Below are 14,138 nucleotides of genomic sequence, written 5' to 3'. Positions count from 1 at the left end.
GAATACTCTCGACTCGTGACATGTAACACTCTTGACCATTGTTATACAATTACGAAGACAAAGTCTTAATTAACTATGCTAAGCATTGTAATAACCAGTGGTGAATTGCGTTTGGATGTAAGTTAACGGCTGCGCACAGGATAGGAAAACACGTGCGGACTTATACGTATCTAGTAAGTGAGGGTCTGCTAACGTGTAAAACGAATGAGTTTATTGGTGGCCTTTATAAAGGCCGTTTTGTGGCGCTCGGCGACGAGGAGTCGGGCGACGCTGAAGCGTTGGGGACGCTTACTTGGAGCTTGTGTACTTGGTCACAGCCTTGGTACCCTCGCTGACAGCGTGCTTGGCCAACTCACCGGGCAGAAGGAGACGGACGGCGGTCTGGATCTCCCGAGAAGTGATGGTGGAACGCTTGTTGTAGTGAGCCAGACGGGAGGCCTCGGCGGCGATGCGCTCGAAAATGTCGTTCACGAAGCTGTTCATGATCGACATAGCCTTGCTGGAAACACCGGTGTCGGGGTGGACCTGCTTGAGCACCTTGTAGATGTAGATTGCGTACGACTCCTTCCTCCTGCGCTTCTTCTTCTTGTCACCCTTGGTGATGTTCTTCTGGGCCTTGCCGGCCTTCTTGACAGCTTTACCGCTAGCTTTGGGAGGCATTTTCGAAACCGCTCGGTGGTGGTGACCGGCAAACTTTAAAAATTTCCCACAATTGTGAAACACGAGCCTAAATCCGTAGCCAAACAACTGCCTGGGTAGCTAAAAACCTGTTCGGTTGGACTATGTTAGAGAAAACGTGCTTTGACGTTGGAAACCCGTAATACGGTCCGAATCACGGTTCCTGCCCAGAGAATCTACTCTAATCAAAAAGCATCATGTCCGGACGCGGTAAGGGAGGCAAAGTGAAGGGGAAGGCAAAGTCCAGGTCTTCCAGAGCGGGACTCCAGTTCCCTGTCGGTCGTATCCACCGTCTGTTGCGCAAGGGCAACTACGCCGAGCGAGTCGGTGCCGGCGCTCCCGTCTACTTGGCCGCCGTCATGGAGTATCTCGCTGCCGAAGTTCTCGAGTTGGCCGGCAACGCTGCCCGTGACAACAAGAAGACCAGAATCATCCCTCGTCACCTCCAGCTGGCAATCCGTAACGACGAAGAGCTCAACAAGCTGCTCAGCGGTGTCACCATCGCTCAGGGCGGAGTACTGCCTAACATCCAGGCAGTCCTGCTGCCCAAGAAGACAGAGAAGAAAGCGTAAGCTGGAACCTCGTCGTCGAGCGCAAAAAACGGCCTTTATAAAGGCCACCACTCATTCGGTCGTTTTTTACACTAGCTATAACGTTCACATTCTTACCTACTCCGTTGGTTTACCGTTCATCGTTCAGATGTTGACATGATTAACCTTCGTCATTTGCAAGTTAATTGAATTCAGGTGTGTTAATTAAAATACAATATTCTTAAGAAATACAACCAAACGAGCGTATCTTAACACTCTTGTTGAAGATTTAAGACACCAAGGACTCTATAATGATAACGAAGAGCAAAGTGATAAAGGCGTACATTCAATTGGAATTATCATACTTCTCCTATTAGGATTCATCCTTTTTCGTTCGAAATAAAAAGAGAAAGTCGAAAATAACAATTTTTTTTTTTCACATAATAACATCTTTGGATTTTTTTTAAAACCTGTCCATACGAAACCGTTGTACTGTACGTATGTTCTATATGGATAAAGTATTGTTTTCGTCAAAAATTTAAGAACTGAAAAATAGGATTTTCTAAAAAATGGCACGAACGATTTTGATATAACATTTAGTATGTTTTAGCCCTTTAAGCTATGTACAAAAATGGTACGACTCCCTTTTGTGTAAAAACCACGGTCCTAAAGTTATTGTAAATTATGTTATTTCCCCATAAAGCCCCATCGAAAAAAAAAGAAAAAATAATAATAATAGTATTTTAGAAAATAAGCCGGTTTCGATTTAACTTAGTACGTTATGACCCTAAACATTGTTAAGGGTTTTTTTTTTCAATTTTTTTTTTATATTGATTTTTTAATGGGGATTTTTAAATAAAACCCCCATAAAATAACGGAAAATCGGATTTTCTCGAAAATGACTCGAACGAATCTCTTAAAAATTCAGTTATGTCATTGTCCTTTAAATTCTTTAAAAAGTAATGCTTCAAAACCCATTTTCGTAAAAATTACGGTTTAAAGTTATTGTAACTTGTGTTATTTAAAAAAAAAAAAAAAAAAAAAAAAATTACTGAAATATCGGATTTTTGGAGAAAAATTTTAAAAGAAAATTAATATGTTCTTAGCTAATTGCAAATTTTGTGATTTTTAACTATTGGAGCTTATTGGAGAAGGTTATGTGTCAGAATGCTGATTTCTTTTTTTTTGTAATATGTCATAAGAAAATAGTTTAAGTTTACCTTTAGTGATTACATATCTATGTCTAATAACAGTTTGATTTAAAACGAACAAAATGCATTAGATTCAAAATTGACTCACCACAAATTGCGTTAGGTTAGGTCAGGTTACGTTGGGTTGGGTTGGGTTGGGTTGGGTTGGGTTAGGTTGGGTTTGGTTAGGTTAGGTTAGGTTAGGTTGGGTTAGGTTAGGTTAGGTTAGGTTAGGTTAGGTTAGGTCAGGTTAGGTTAGGTTAGGTTAGTTTAAGTTAGGTCAGGTTTAGCTAGTAGGCTGCAAAGTATACAGGTCATGGGCCTTTTACTACCTGAACTACAATCCACAACCGTTGTATTTTTTTTTTTTTTTTTCTTTTCGTCGGGCCAAAATGTCACCTACCCCATTAGCTTATACAGCCAACTGTAAAAGCGAGTGGGACGAAATGTTACGGTATTTTCTATGAAATTTCAAATTTATAAAACACAAATTACGTGGTTAAAATGAAAAGGTGAAGAAAGTTTAAAAGAGTCAAAGTAGGAACCACCTAAAATAAATAAATAATTAAATAAAAATAATAACACTGTAATGATAATTACTACAAACCAAAACAAAAATCACAGCTGTATCCAAAGTCAAATGGAATGAATATTTTTAGTATCAAAAGTCAGATAGCGCATTAGCCCAACTGATGATTTTTATTATTGTTTAAAACATATCATCATGTTATTATTCTTTTGTTTACATTTTGTCAAACATTGTTATATGGTATGAAATCGTTTACCAACCGAGTGTGACTCTTACCACACGGGGTATGCTTACGACTTCAGTACGGGCAAAATCTCACTTAACCACGGCGAAACTGAAACGGCAGAGTCCGCTAGACGAATCCGCTCGTACTGTTGGTCACTCTGATCGACCAATAGTATGTCACTAGTTGGCCACGCCCCCACATATATACTCAAATCACTCCCTTATTTCTCCGCCAGAGCTATATATATCTATCTCGATCAAAGGATTTCGCCGACGCCGCCAAATGGCGCCAAATGGCGTTGGGGACGCTTACTTGGAGCTTGTGTACTTGGTCACAGCCTTGGTACCCTCGCTGACAGCGTGCTTGGCCAACTCACCGGGCAGAAGGAGACGGACGGCGGTCTGGATCTCCCGAGAAGTGATGGTGGAACGCTTGTTGTAGTGAGCCAGACGGGAGGCCTCGGCGGCGATGCGCTCGAAAATGTCGTTCACGAAGCTGTTCATGATCGACATAGCCTTGCTGGAAACACCGGTGTCGGGGTGGACCTGCTTGAGCACCTTGTAGATGTAGATTGCGTACGACTCCTTCCTCCTGCGCTTCTTCTTCTTGTCACCCTTGGTGATGTTCTTCTGGGCCTTGCCGGCCTTCTTGACAGCTTTACCGCTAGCTTTGGGAGGCATTTTCGAAACCGCTCGGTGGTGGTGACCGGCAAACTTTAAAAATTTCCCACAATTGTGAAACACGAGCCTAAATCCGTAGCCAAACAACTGCCTGGGTAGCTAAAAACCTGTTCGGTTGGACTATGTTAGAGAAAACGTGCTTTGACGTTGGAAACCCGTAATACGGTCCGAATCACGGTTCCTGCCCAGAGAATCTACTCTAATCAAAAAGCATCATGTCCGGACGCGGTAAGGGAGGCAAAGTGAAGGGGAAGGCAAAGTCCAGGTCTTCCAGAGCGGGACTCCAGTTCCCTGTCGGTCGTATCCACCGTCTGTTGCGCAAGGGCAACTACGCCGAGCGAGTCGGTGCCGGCGCTCCCGTCTACTTGGCCGCCGTCATGGAGTATCTCGCTGCCGAAGTTCTCGAGTTGGCCGGCAACGCTGCCCGTGACAACAAGAAGACCAGAATCATCCCTCGTCACCTCCAGCTGGCAATCCGTAACGACGAAGAGCTCAACAAGCTGCTCAGCGGTGTCACCATCGCTCAGGGCGGAGTACTGCCTAACATCCAGGCAGTCCTGCTGCCCAAGAAGACAGAGAAGAAAGCGTAAGCTGGAACCTCGTCGTCGAGCGCAAAAAACGGCCTTTATAAAGGCCACCACTCATTCGGTCGTTTTTTACACTAGCTATAACGTTCACATTCTTACCTACTCCGTTGGTTTACCGTTCATCGTTCAGATGTTGACATGATTAACCTTCGTCATTTGCAAGTTAATTGAATTCAGGTGTGTTAATTAAAATACAATATTCTTAAGAAATACAACCAAACGAGCGTATCTTAACACTCTTGTTGAAGATTTAAGACACCAAGGACTCTATAATGATAACGAAGAGCAAAGTGATAAAGGCGTACATTCAATTGGAATTATCATACTTCTCCTATTAGGATTCATCCTTTTTCGTTCGAAATAAAAAGAGAAAGTCGAAAATAACAATTTTTTTTTTTCACATAATAACATCTTTGGATTTTTTTTAAAACCTGTCCATACGAAACCGTTGTACTGTACGTATGTTCTATATGGATAAAGTATTGTTTTCGTCAAAAATTTAAGAACTGAAAAATAGGATTTTCTAAAAAATGGCACGAACGATTTTGATATAACATTTAGTATGTTTTAGCCCTTTAAGCTATGTACAAAAATGGTACGACTCCCTTTTGTGTAAAAACCACGGTCCTAAAGTTATTGTAAATTATGTTATTTCCCCATAAAGCCCCATCGAAAAAAAAAGAAAAAATAATAATAATAGTATTTTAGAAAATAAGCCGGTTTCGATTTAACTTAGTACGTTATGACCCTAAACATTGTTAAGGGTTTTTTTTTCAATTTTTTTTTTATATTGATTTTTTAATGGGGATTTTTAAATAAAACCCCCATAAAATAACGGAAAATCGGATTTTCTCGAAAATGACTCGAACGAATCTCTTAAAAATTCAGTTATGTCATTGTCCTTTAAATTCTTTAAAAAGTAATGCTTCAAAACCCATTTTCGTAAAAATTACGGTTTAAAGTTATTGTAACTTGTGTTATTTAAAAAAAAAAAAAAAAAAAAAAAAATTACTGAAATATCGGATTTTTGGAGAAAAATTTTAAAAGAAAATTAATATGTTCTTAGCTAATTGCAAATTTTGTGATTTTTAACTATTGGAGCTTATTGGAGAAGGTTATGTGTCAGAATGCTGATTTCTTTTTTTTTGTAATATGTCATAAGAAAATAGTTTAAGTTTACCTTTAGTGATTACATATCTATGTCTAATAACAGTTTGATTTAAAACGAACAAAATGCATTAGATTCAAAATTGACTCACCACAAATTGCGTTAGGTTAGGTCAGGTTACGTTGGGTTGGGTTGGGTTGGGTTGGGTTGGGTTAGGTTGGGTTTGGTTAGGTTAGGTTAGGTTAGGTTGGGTTAGGTTAGGTTAGGTTAGGTTAGGTTAGGTTAGGTCAGGTTAGGTTAGGTTAGGTTAGTTTAAGTTAGGTCAGGTTTAGCTAGTAGGCTGCAAAGTATACAGGTCATGGGCCTTTTACTACCTGAACTACAATCCACAACCGTTGTATTTTTTTTTTTTTTTTTCTTTTCGTCGGGCCAAAATGTCACCTACCCCATTAGCTTATACAGCCAACTGTAAAAGCGAGTGGGACGAAATGTTACGGTATTTTCTATGAAATTTCAAATTTATAAAACACAAATTACGTGGTTAAAATGAAAAGGTGAAGAAAGTTTAAAAGAGTCAAAGTAGGAACCACCTAAAATAAATAAATAATTAAATAAAAATAATAACACTGTAATGATAATTACTACAAACCAAAACAAAAATCACAGCTGTATCCAAAGTCAAATGGAATGAATATTTTTAGTATCAAAAGTCAGATAGCGCATTAGCCCAACTGATGATTTTTATTATTGTTTAAAACATATCATCATGTTATTATTCTTTTGTTTACATTTTGTCAAACATTGTTATATGGTATGAAATCGTTTACCAACCGAGTGTGACTCTTACCACACGGGGTATGCTTACGACTTCAGTACGGGCAAAATCTCACTTAACCACGGCGAAACTGAAACGGCAGAGTCCGCTAGACGAATCCGCTCGTACTGTTGGTCACTCTGATCGACCAATAGTATGTCACTAGTTGGCCACGCCCCCACATATATACTCAAATCACTCCCTTATTTCTCCGCCAGAGCTATATATATCTATCTCGATCAAAGGATTTCGCCGACGCCGCCAAATGGCGCCAAATGGCGTTGGGGACGCTTACTTGGAGCTTGTGTACTTGGTCACAGCCTTGGTACCCTCGCTGACAGCGTGCTTGGCCAACTCACCGGGCAGAAGGAGACGGACGGCGGTCTGGATCTCCCGAGAAGTGATGGTGGAACGCTTGTTGTAGTGAGCCAGACGGGAGGCCTCGGCGGCGATGCGCTCGAAAATGTCGTTCACGAAGCTGTTCATGATCGACATAGCCTTGCTGGAAACACCGGTGTCGGGGTGGACCTGCTTGAGCACCTTGTAGATGTAGATTGCGTACGACTCCTTCCTCCTGCGCTTCTTCTTCTTGTCACCCTTGGTGATGTTCTTCTGGGCCTTGCCGGCCTTCTTGACAGCTTTACCGCTAGCTTTGGGAGGCATTTTCGAAACCGCTCGGTGGTGGTGACCGGCAAACTTTAAAAATTTCCCACAATTGTGAAACACGAGCCTAAATCCGTAGCCAAACAACTGCCTGGGTAGCTAAAAACCTGTTCGGTTGGACTATGTTAGAGAAAACGTGCTTTGACGTTGGAAACCCGTAATACGGTCCGAATCACGGTTCCTGCCCAGAGAATCTACTCTAATCAAAAAGCATCATGTCCGGACGCGGTAAGGGAGGCAAAGTGAAGGGGAAGGCAAAGTCCAGGTCTTCCAGAGCGGGACTCCAGTTCCCTGTCGGTCGTATCCACCGTCTGTTGCGCAAGGGCAACTACGCCGAGCGAGTCGGTGCCGGCGCTCCCGTCTACTTGGCCGCCGTCATGGAGTATCTCGCTGCCGAAGTTCTCGAGTTGGCCGGCAACGCTGCCCGTGACAACAAGAAGACCAGAATCATCCCTCGTCACCTCCAGCTGGCAATCCGTAACGACGAAGAGCTCAACAAGCTGCTCAGCGGTGTCACCATCGCTCAGGGCGGAGTACTGCCTAACATCCAGGCAGTCCTGCTGCCCAAGAAGACAGAGAAGAAAGCGTAAGCTGGAACCTCGTCGTCGAGCGCAAAAAACGGCCTTTATAAAGGCCACCACTCATTCGGTCGTTTTTTACACTAGCTATAACGTTCACATTCTTACCTACTCCGTTGGTTTACCGTTCATCGTTCAGATGTTGACATGATTAACCTTCGTCATTTGCAAGTTAATTGAATTCAGGTGTGTTAATTAAAATACAATATTCTTAAGAAATACAACCAAACGAGCGTATCTTAACACTCTTGTTGAAGATTTAAGACACCAAGGACTCTATAATGATAACGAAGAGCAAAGTGATAAAGGCGTACATTCAATTGGAATTATCATACTTCTCCTATTAGGATTCATCCTTTTTCGTTCGAAATAAAAAGAGAAAGTCGAAAATAACAATTTTTTTTTTTCACATAATAACATCTTTGGATTTTTTTTAAAACCTGTCCATACGAAACCGTTGTACTGTACGTATGTTCTATATGGATAAAGTATTGTTTTCGTCAAAAATTTAAGAACTGAAAAATAGGATTTTCTAAAAAATGGCACGAACGATTTTGATATAACATTTAGTATGTTTTAGCCCTTTAAGCTATGTACAAAAATGGTACGACTCCCTTTTGTGTAAAAACCACGGTCCTAAAGTTATTGTAAATTATGTTATTTCCCCATAAAGCCCCATCGAAAAAAAAAGAAAAAATAATAATAATAGTATTTTAGAAAATAAGCCGGTTTCGATTTAACTTAGTACGTTATGACCCTAAACATTGTTAAGGGTTTTTTTTTCAATTTTTTTTTTATATTGATTTTTTAATGGGGATTTTTAAATAAAACCCCCATAAAATAACGGAAAATCGGATTTTCTCGAAAATGACTCGAACGAATCTCTTAAAAATTCAGTTATGTCATTGTCCTTTAAATTCTTTAAAAAGTAATGCTTCAAAACCCATTTTCGTAAAAATTACGGTTTAAAGTTATTGTAACTTGTGTTATTTAAAAAAAAAAAAAAAAAAAAAAAATTACTGAAATATCGGATTTTTGGAGAAAAATTTTAAAAGAAAATTAATATGTTCTTAGCTAATTGCAAATTTTGTGATTTTTAACTATTGGAGCTTATTGGAGAAGGTTATGTGTCAGAATGCTGATTTCTTTTTTTTTGTAATATGTCATAAGAAAATAGTTTAAGTTTACCTTTAGTGATTACATATCTATGTCTAATAACAGTTTGATTTAAAACGAACAAAATGCATTAGATTCAAAATTGACTCACCACAAATTGCGTTAGGTTAGGTCAGGTTACGTTGGGTTGGGTTGGGTTGGGTTGGGTTGGGTTAGGTTGGGTTTGGTTAGGTTAGGTTAGGTTAGGTTGGGTTAGGTTAGGTTAGGTTAGGTTAGGTTAGGTTAGGTCAGGTTAGGTTAGGTTAGGTTAGTTTAAGTTAGGTCAGGTTTAGCTAGTAGGCTGCAAAGTATACAGGTCATGGGCCTTTTACTACCTGAACTACAATCCACAACCGTTGTATTTTTTTTTTTTTTTTTCTTTTCGTCGGGCCAAAATGTCACCTACCCCATTAGCTTATACAGCCAACTGTAAAAGCGAGTGGGACGAAATGTTACGGTATTTTCTATGAAATTTCAAATTTATAAAACACAAATTACGTGGTTAAAATGAAAAGGTGAAGAAAGTTTAAAAGAGTCAAAGTAGGAACCACCTAAAATAAATAAATAATTAAATAAAAATAATAACACTGTAATGATAATTACTACAAACCAAAACAAAAATCACAGCTGTATCCAAAGTCAAATGGAATGAATATTTTTAGTATCAAAAGTCAGATAGCGCATTAGCCCAACTGATGATTTTTATTATTGTTTAAAACATATCATCATGTTATTATTCTTTTGTTTACATTTTGTCAAACATTGTTATATGGTATGAAATCGTTTACCAACCGAGTGTGACTCTTACCACACGGGGTATGCTTACGACTTCAGTACGGGCAAAATCTCACTTAACCACGGCGAAACTGAAACGGCAGAGTCCGCTAGACGAATCCGCTCGTACTGTTGGTCACTCTGATCGACCAATAGTATGTCACTAGTTGGCCACGCCCCCACATATATACTCAAATCACTCCCTTATTTCTCCGCCAGAGCTATATATATCTATCTCGATCAAAGGATTTCGCCGACGCCGCCAAATGGCCACAACTTCAAACCCCACTAGGGAGGTTATCTTTGATGCCAGACACACCGTAAGGGTGTCGTTCTATTCGTCTTTACCTCCTCTAACGTCTCGCACGCGCTAAAAGCCCCTACGACGACACGTGACCGTTTTATTAGTGCTTTAGTCGAAAAACTTTAATCGCTCGTTACTCGAAAACGCGTTTTTATACGCGAGATCCGATTGCGTCAACGTACTGGGCGTGTATTTTACTCGATTTCATCTAACCTGTGTTGTCTCTCTAAAACGCACGGTTTACGAGTTATTTAATAAAAACCGCACGCTCGTTCTAATGCTGGCCTTTTCGTTAGTGCTGGCGCTGGCGTATTGTTTCCCTCGTCTCCGTTACGGTACGTCCAGAGTGCACGCCGCATCAGATTAAGATCCATTCTGAGCATTCATCATTCTACTCCGAGACTCCGAAGGGTGGACACCTGTGCTCCTCTTCGCTCTTAGAACATCCAACTCCACTTCAAGGACATCCAGAGTGCAAGCACCAGCGATCGTCCGACACTCAGCCCGGCCAGACAGCCGAGCGCCTGCCCTGCCCCACCGCCCGGCCTGACAGCCGAGTCCCGCCCAGCCCAGCATCTGCCCCGACCGCCCGGCCTGACAGCCGAGCGCCCGCCGCAGCCCAGTCGCTAGAGCCAAGCAGAGCGCCTGCCCCGACCGCCCGGCCTGACAGCCGAGCGCCCGTCGCAGCCCAGCCGCTAGAGCCAAGCCGAGCGCCTCCCCGGCCCTGACCAGTCCCGCCTGCCGACAACGCCTGACCAGACGGACCTCGCAGCGGGTGGTAATTATTCTACAAATACCTGACTCTCGCCCATTTCCCCAAAAGCCCTGGTGTAGGTACCTGTTCGGCGTAAGTCTGGTCTCCAATTTATTGGTACCTGCTGCTTTGCTACGGAACCAAACCTGCGGCCCACCCTGTGGACTAGGTGACTTCCCTGTTAATTCAGGCCCACCCCCACGCTTACCCTACCTTACCAAAACACCTTCTAGTGGACTAGGTGTGATAACCTGCGTGCAGGCCCGCCTCCACGACTTTCCCACAGCCCTGGTGAGGTATACCTGCTCGGCGTAAGCCTGGTCTCCAATTTATTGGTACCTGCTGCCTTGCTACGGAAACCAAACCTACGGCTTACCCTGTGGACTCGGTGACTTCCCTGTTAATTCAGGCCCACCCCCACGCTTACCCTACCGAACCCCCTCTAGTGGACTAGGTGTGATAACCTGCGTGCAGGCCCGCCTCCACGACCTCCCCACAGCCCTGGTTGGCGATAACCTGCTCGGTGTGAGTCTGGTCTCCAATTTATTGGTACCTGCTGCCTTGCTACGGTAATCAAAACCTACGGCTCACCCAAACCTCCCCCTCAAGTACCTTTTGTCTGTCTGTCTCTGATACTGTCCATGTGTTTTTCACAGGATGGGTGACGACGAGATCGAGATGACAGAGGACGCAGATGAAGTCACCTTCACGTCCGTCAAGCCGAAGAAGAGGAGGCGAGGCCAGTCTGGACAGTCTGGTGGCGAGTCTGACGCCTCGACATCCACTGTGACACAACGCCCTGCTGCCAGCCCTCCCAAGACGAGGATCCCGCCCATCGTCATTTCACCGGCTGAGGTCACCTCAACGTGGCCGCTGTTCCTGATGCAGCTGCGTGACGAAGGCATCAAGTTCGACGCCAAGTTCGCCGGTGACCGCCTGCACCTGATCTGCGAGACAACGGACGACTTCCGTCGAGCGCAGAAGTACCTCGCCCTCAAGAGAGTGGAATTCCACACGTTCGCCATGGAGGCTGACGTCCTGGTCAAGGCGACGCTGAGGGGACTCCACCACTCGACGGACGTCGAGGTGATCAAGGCCGAGCTACGAGCGGAGGGGTTCTCTCCCACCTATGTCGCCCCAATGCCACGCCGCCAAAATGGAGAGTCATTTCCTGTAAATTCATTTTTTGTCACTGTGCAAAGGACCGGAACCTGGGCGAAGCTATGGTCGCTGTCTCACTTGATGGGTGTCAGAGTATCGATGACACCCTTTGAGCCGCGCCGTGGCCTCCCCCAATGCTTCCGTTGCCAGCGTTACAGTCATTCCTCACTAAACTGTAATCTTGCTTACAGGTGCGTCAAGTGTGCTGGTCCCCACGACGCGAAACAGTGCCCCAAGCCGAACGAGGAGCCACCGAAGTGCTGCAACTGCAACGGCTGCCACGTCGCCAGTTGGAAGGGCTGCCCTACTCACAAAGCAGCGATGGCGGCGAAGATGAGAAAGGAGGCTGCCGCAGCAAACCCAAACACTCGCCCATCCACCCAGCGCCCACCAGCAAGGCAGCTGACAACGCAGGCTCCACGCCCACTCAAACCAGCAGGGACGAACAGAGGTTCATTCGCTGATGTCGCCGGTCGTAAGCATAAAAACCCCCCTCAAAACCAAAACGTCCCTCCTATCCCTCCTCAACCACAGGCCTCAATGGCTCCACCACCTCCCCCTCCCAAGTTTCGGGTAACCGAGGCAGCCCAACACCCTGAACCATCGAGGCGCAAACAGCGTCGAAAGCGCCAGCCACGAAACAAAACTAACCGTTCTTCCCTTGTTGTTGCAGGTTCCGAAGCCGACGGAGACGAGAGTGGCATGGACACAGAGGACAACCCACTTGGGCCAAACCGTGCCTATGCCAGACCACTCTTCCCTGAGCTCGCAGCCCCAGTGCCGCTACCGCAACGCCCTGCTGTGACCCGAGCGGCCAACACCCGACCACCGTCCACCAGCGCAGCGGACCCTCCGCCCTCCGTCTCGGCGGATCCACCACCCAGAAAGCCTGCCTCCAACGAGCCCACAGGCGTGATCACTGTCCAAAAGCTGATCGGCTGGATGACAAAGGCCATCCCAGCTCTGATCGCAGCCAAGGACAAGAGCCCCGCTGAGTTGATCGCCGACTTCCTCCAGAGCCTTCTCACCCTCCTTCATGATGGATAGTCTCCTCCGCATCGTAGCGTGGAACGCCCGCAGCGTGCTCCAACGAAGGAACGAGCTTCTCTACTTCCTCCGAGACAAGAACGTTGACGTCGCACTCATCAGTGAGACGCACCTCCAGCCCCGACACCAGTTCAAGGTCCCTGGCTACGCAGTCTACAGGACGGACAGACCGCCCAGAGGCCGCGGAAACCCAGGAGGAGGAACGATGGTTTTGGTAAATCGCCGCCTTGTCCACAGGATACACGGCATGGCTGCGGGAGGTCTCGAAGCCACCGGTGTGTTCATACACGCCGCGGGGTATGAGATTCTCGTGGTCGCCGGGTACCTGGCGCCAGGAGCGGTGTTCGACCCAGCACCCTTTGATTTACTGTTTGACCACCCAAGTCCCGTTATTGTTGCAGGTGACCTGAACGCCAAGCACCGATCGTGGAACTCTATGCGGCAGAACCAGAGAGGACAGCTTCTACGGGCCTACATTGACCAGAGAGCTGACGTCACTGCCATTGCACCGACCGAGCCCACCTTCTACCCCAGTGTCCAGCTCCAACGGCCGGACGTGCTCGACCTAGCCTTGCACAAGGACCTCCCCTTCCACGTGGACATCGAAGCATTGCACGACCTGTCTTCCGACCACCTACCAGTTCTCCTGCTCGTCGACACGACGCCGACACGGGCCCTCCCACTCAGGACGGCGGCAATGAGGACGGACTGGGAGAAGTTCAAACAGCTGGTTGAGGACCGACTGGAGGCCCCAAGGGAACCCACCAACGCAGCTGAACTTGACGAATTCACTGACAGTTTTCACTCATCCCTTGTTTCCGCTGTTTCAGACTCGTCTGTTCCTGTTCCTCCTAGACAGCATCACTCAGGCCTTCCCCGCCGCATTCGTGAGCACATCAGGAGGAGAAACAGACTTCGAGTCCAGTGGAGAAACACACGACACCCGGAGGCACGACGGCAGCTCAACCGACAGAACCGAGTCGTCAAGCAGATGGTCGACGACTTCAGGACGGAGACCTGGGACGACTACCTTTCCACGCTGAACGTCGAGGGAGGCAGCGTCTGGAGGGCGGCGAAACAGCTCCGGGGCGTCAAGACTGCGGTGCACCCACTCCTGGGCCGACTTGGCCTGGTACACACAGCTGACGCCAGGGCAGAAGCGTTCGCCGACTCGATGGAAGCCCAGTTCCAGACAAACAACATCAACGACCCACAGACCGACATCCGGGTGGAGCACTTCATGGAGGACTTCTTCCACGAGCCACCAGAGGACAGCATCGAGCCCTTCACGGAGGCAGAAGTGAAGGCGGCGATCCGATCCTTGAAACCCAAAAAGGCTCCCGGACTAGACAGGATTGGT

At 45.6% G+C, this 14,138-nt stretch overlaps 6 protein-coding genes across 6 annotated transcripts; 3 read left to right on the top strand and 3 right to left on the bottom strand.

Moving 5' to 3' along the window:
* Positions 1-116: 116 nt before the first annotated feature.
* On the bottom strand, positions 117-774 carry LOC128996264 (histone H2B). Its single transcript, XM_054421461.1, has one exon. It carries the CDS (start codon positions 658-660, stop codon positions 289-291), a length of 372 nt encoding a protein of 123 aa, XP_054277436.1. The 5' UTR covers positions 661-774; the 3' UTR covers positions 117-288.
* Positions 721-1,344, top strand: LOC128996263 (histone H2A). Its single transcript, XM_054421460.1, has one exon. It carries the CDS (start codon positions 876-878, stop codon positions 1,248-1,250), a length of 375 nt encoding a protein of 124 aa, XP_054277435.1. The 5' UTR covers positions 721-875; the 3' UTR covers positions 1,251-1,344.
* A 2,110-nt stretch (positions 1,345-3,454) lies between these two features.
* LOC128996259 (histone H2B) lies at positions 3,455-4,040 on the bottom strand. The gene has a single exon (XM_054421456.1). It carries the CDS (start codon positions 3,831-3,833, stop codon positions 3,462-3,464), a length of 372 nt encoding a protein of 123 aa, XP_054277431.1. The 5' UTR covers positions 3,834-4,040; the 3' UTR covers positions 3,455-3,461.
* Positions 4,039-4,520, top strand: LOC128996260 (histone H2A). Its single transcript, XM_054421457.1, has one exon. The coding sequence runs from the start codon at positions 4,049-4,051 to the stop codon at positions 4,421-4,423; it is 375 nt and encodes a 124-aa protein (XP_054277432.1). The 5' UTR covers positions 4,039-4,048; the 3' UTR covers positions 4,424-4,520.
* A 2,106-nt stretch (positions 4,521-6,626) lies between these two features.
* LOC128996261 (histone H2B) lies at positions 6,627-7,212 on the bottom strand. The gene has a single exon (XM_054421458.1). The coding sequence runs from the start codon at positions 7,003-7,005 to the stop codon at positions 6,634-6,636; it is 372 nt and encodes a 123-aa protein (XP_054277433.1). The 5' UTR covers positions 7,006-7,212; the 3' UTR covers positions 6,627-6,633.
* Positions 7,213-7,214: 2 nt separating this feature from the next.
* On the top strand, positions 7,215-7,693 carry LOC128996262 (histone H2A). The gene has a single exon (XM_054421459.1). It carries the CDS (start codon positions 7,221-7,223, stop codon positions 7,593-7,595), a length of 375 nt encoding a protein of 124 aa, XP_054277434.1. The 5' UTR covers positions 7,215-7,220; the 3' UTR covers positions 7,596-7,693.
* The last annotated feature ends 6,445 nt before the right edge of the window (positions 7,694-14,138 follow it).

Source organism: Macrosteles quadrilineatus, unplaced genomic scaffold, assembly GCF_028750875.1.
Source record: "Macrosteles quadrilineatus isolate MER2022 unplaced genomic scaffold, UCM_ALF_1.0 Scaffold_6__1_contigs__length_79288215, whole genome shotgun sequence".
NCBI classification, from domain to species: domain Eukaryota; kingdom Metazoa; phylum Arthropoda; class Insecta; order Hemiptera; family Cicadellidae; genus Macrosteles; species Macrosteles quadrilineatus.
This window is presented reverse-complemented; position numbering and strand designations above follow the sequence as displayed.

What these genes read in the sequence shown, in the direction of transcription:
- LOC128996261 (XM_054421458.1), bottom strand. Translation starts at nt 7,005, where the DNA reads ATGCCTCCCAAAGCTAGCGGTAAAGCTGTCAAGAAGGCCGGCAAGGCC.
- LOC128996259 (XM_054421456.1), bottom strand. Translation starts at nt 3,833, where the DNA reads ATGCCTCCCAAAGCTAGCGGTAAAGCTGTCAAGAAGGCCGGCAAGGCC.
- LOC128996263 (XM_054421460.1), top strand. Translation starts at nt 876, where the DNA reads ATGTCCGGACGCGGTAAGGGAGGCAAAGTGAAGGGGAAGGCAAAGTCC.
- LOC128996260 (XM_054421457.1), top strand. Translation starts at nt 4,049, where the DNA reads ATGTCCGGACGCGGTAAGGGAGGCAAAGTGAAGGGGAAGGCAAAGTCC.
- LOC128996264 (XM_054421461.1), bottom strand. Translation starts at nt 660, where the DNA reads ATGCCTCCCAAAGCTAGCGGTAAAGCTGTCAAGAAGGCCGGCAAGGCC.
- LOC128996262 (XM_054421459.1), top strand. Translation starts at nt 7,221, where the DNA reads ATGTCCGGACGCGGTAAGGGAGGCAAAGTGAAGGGGAAGGCAAAGTCC.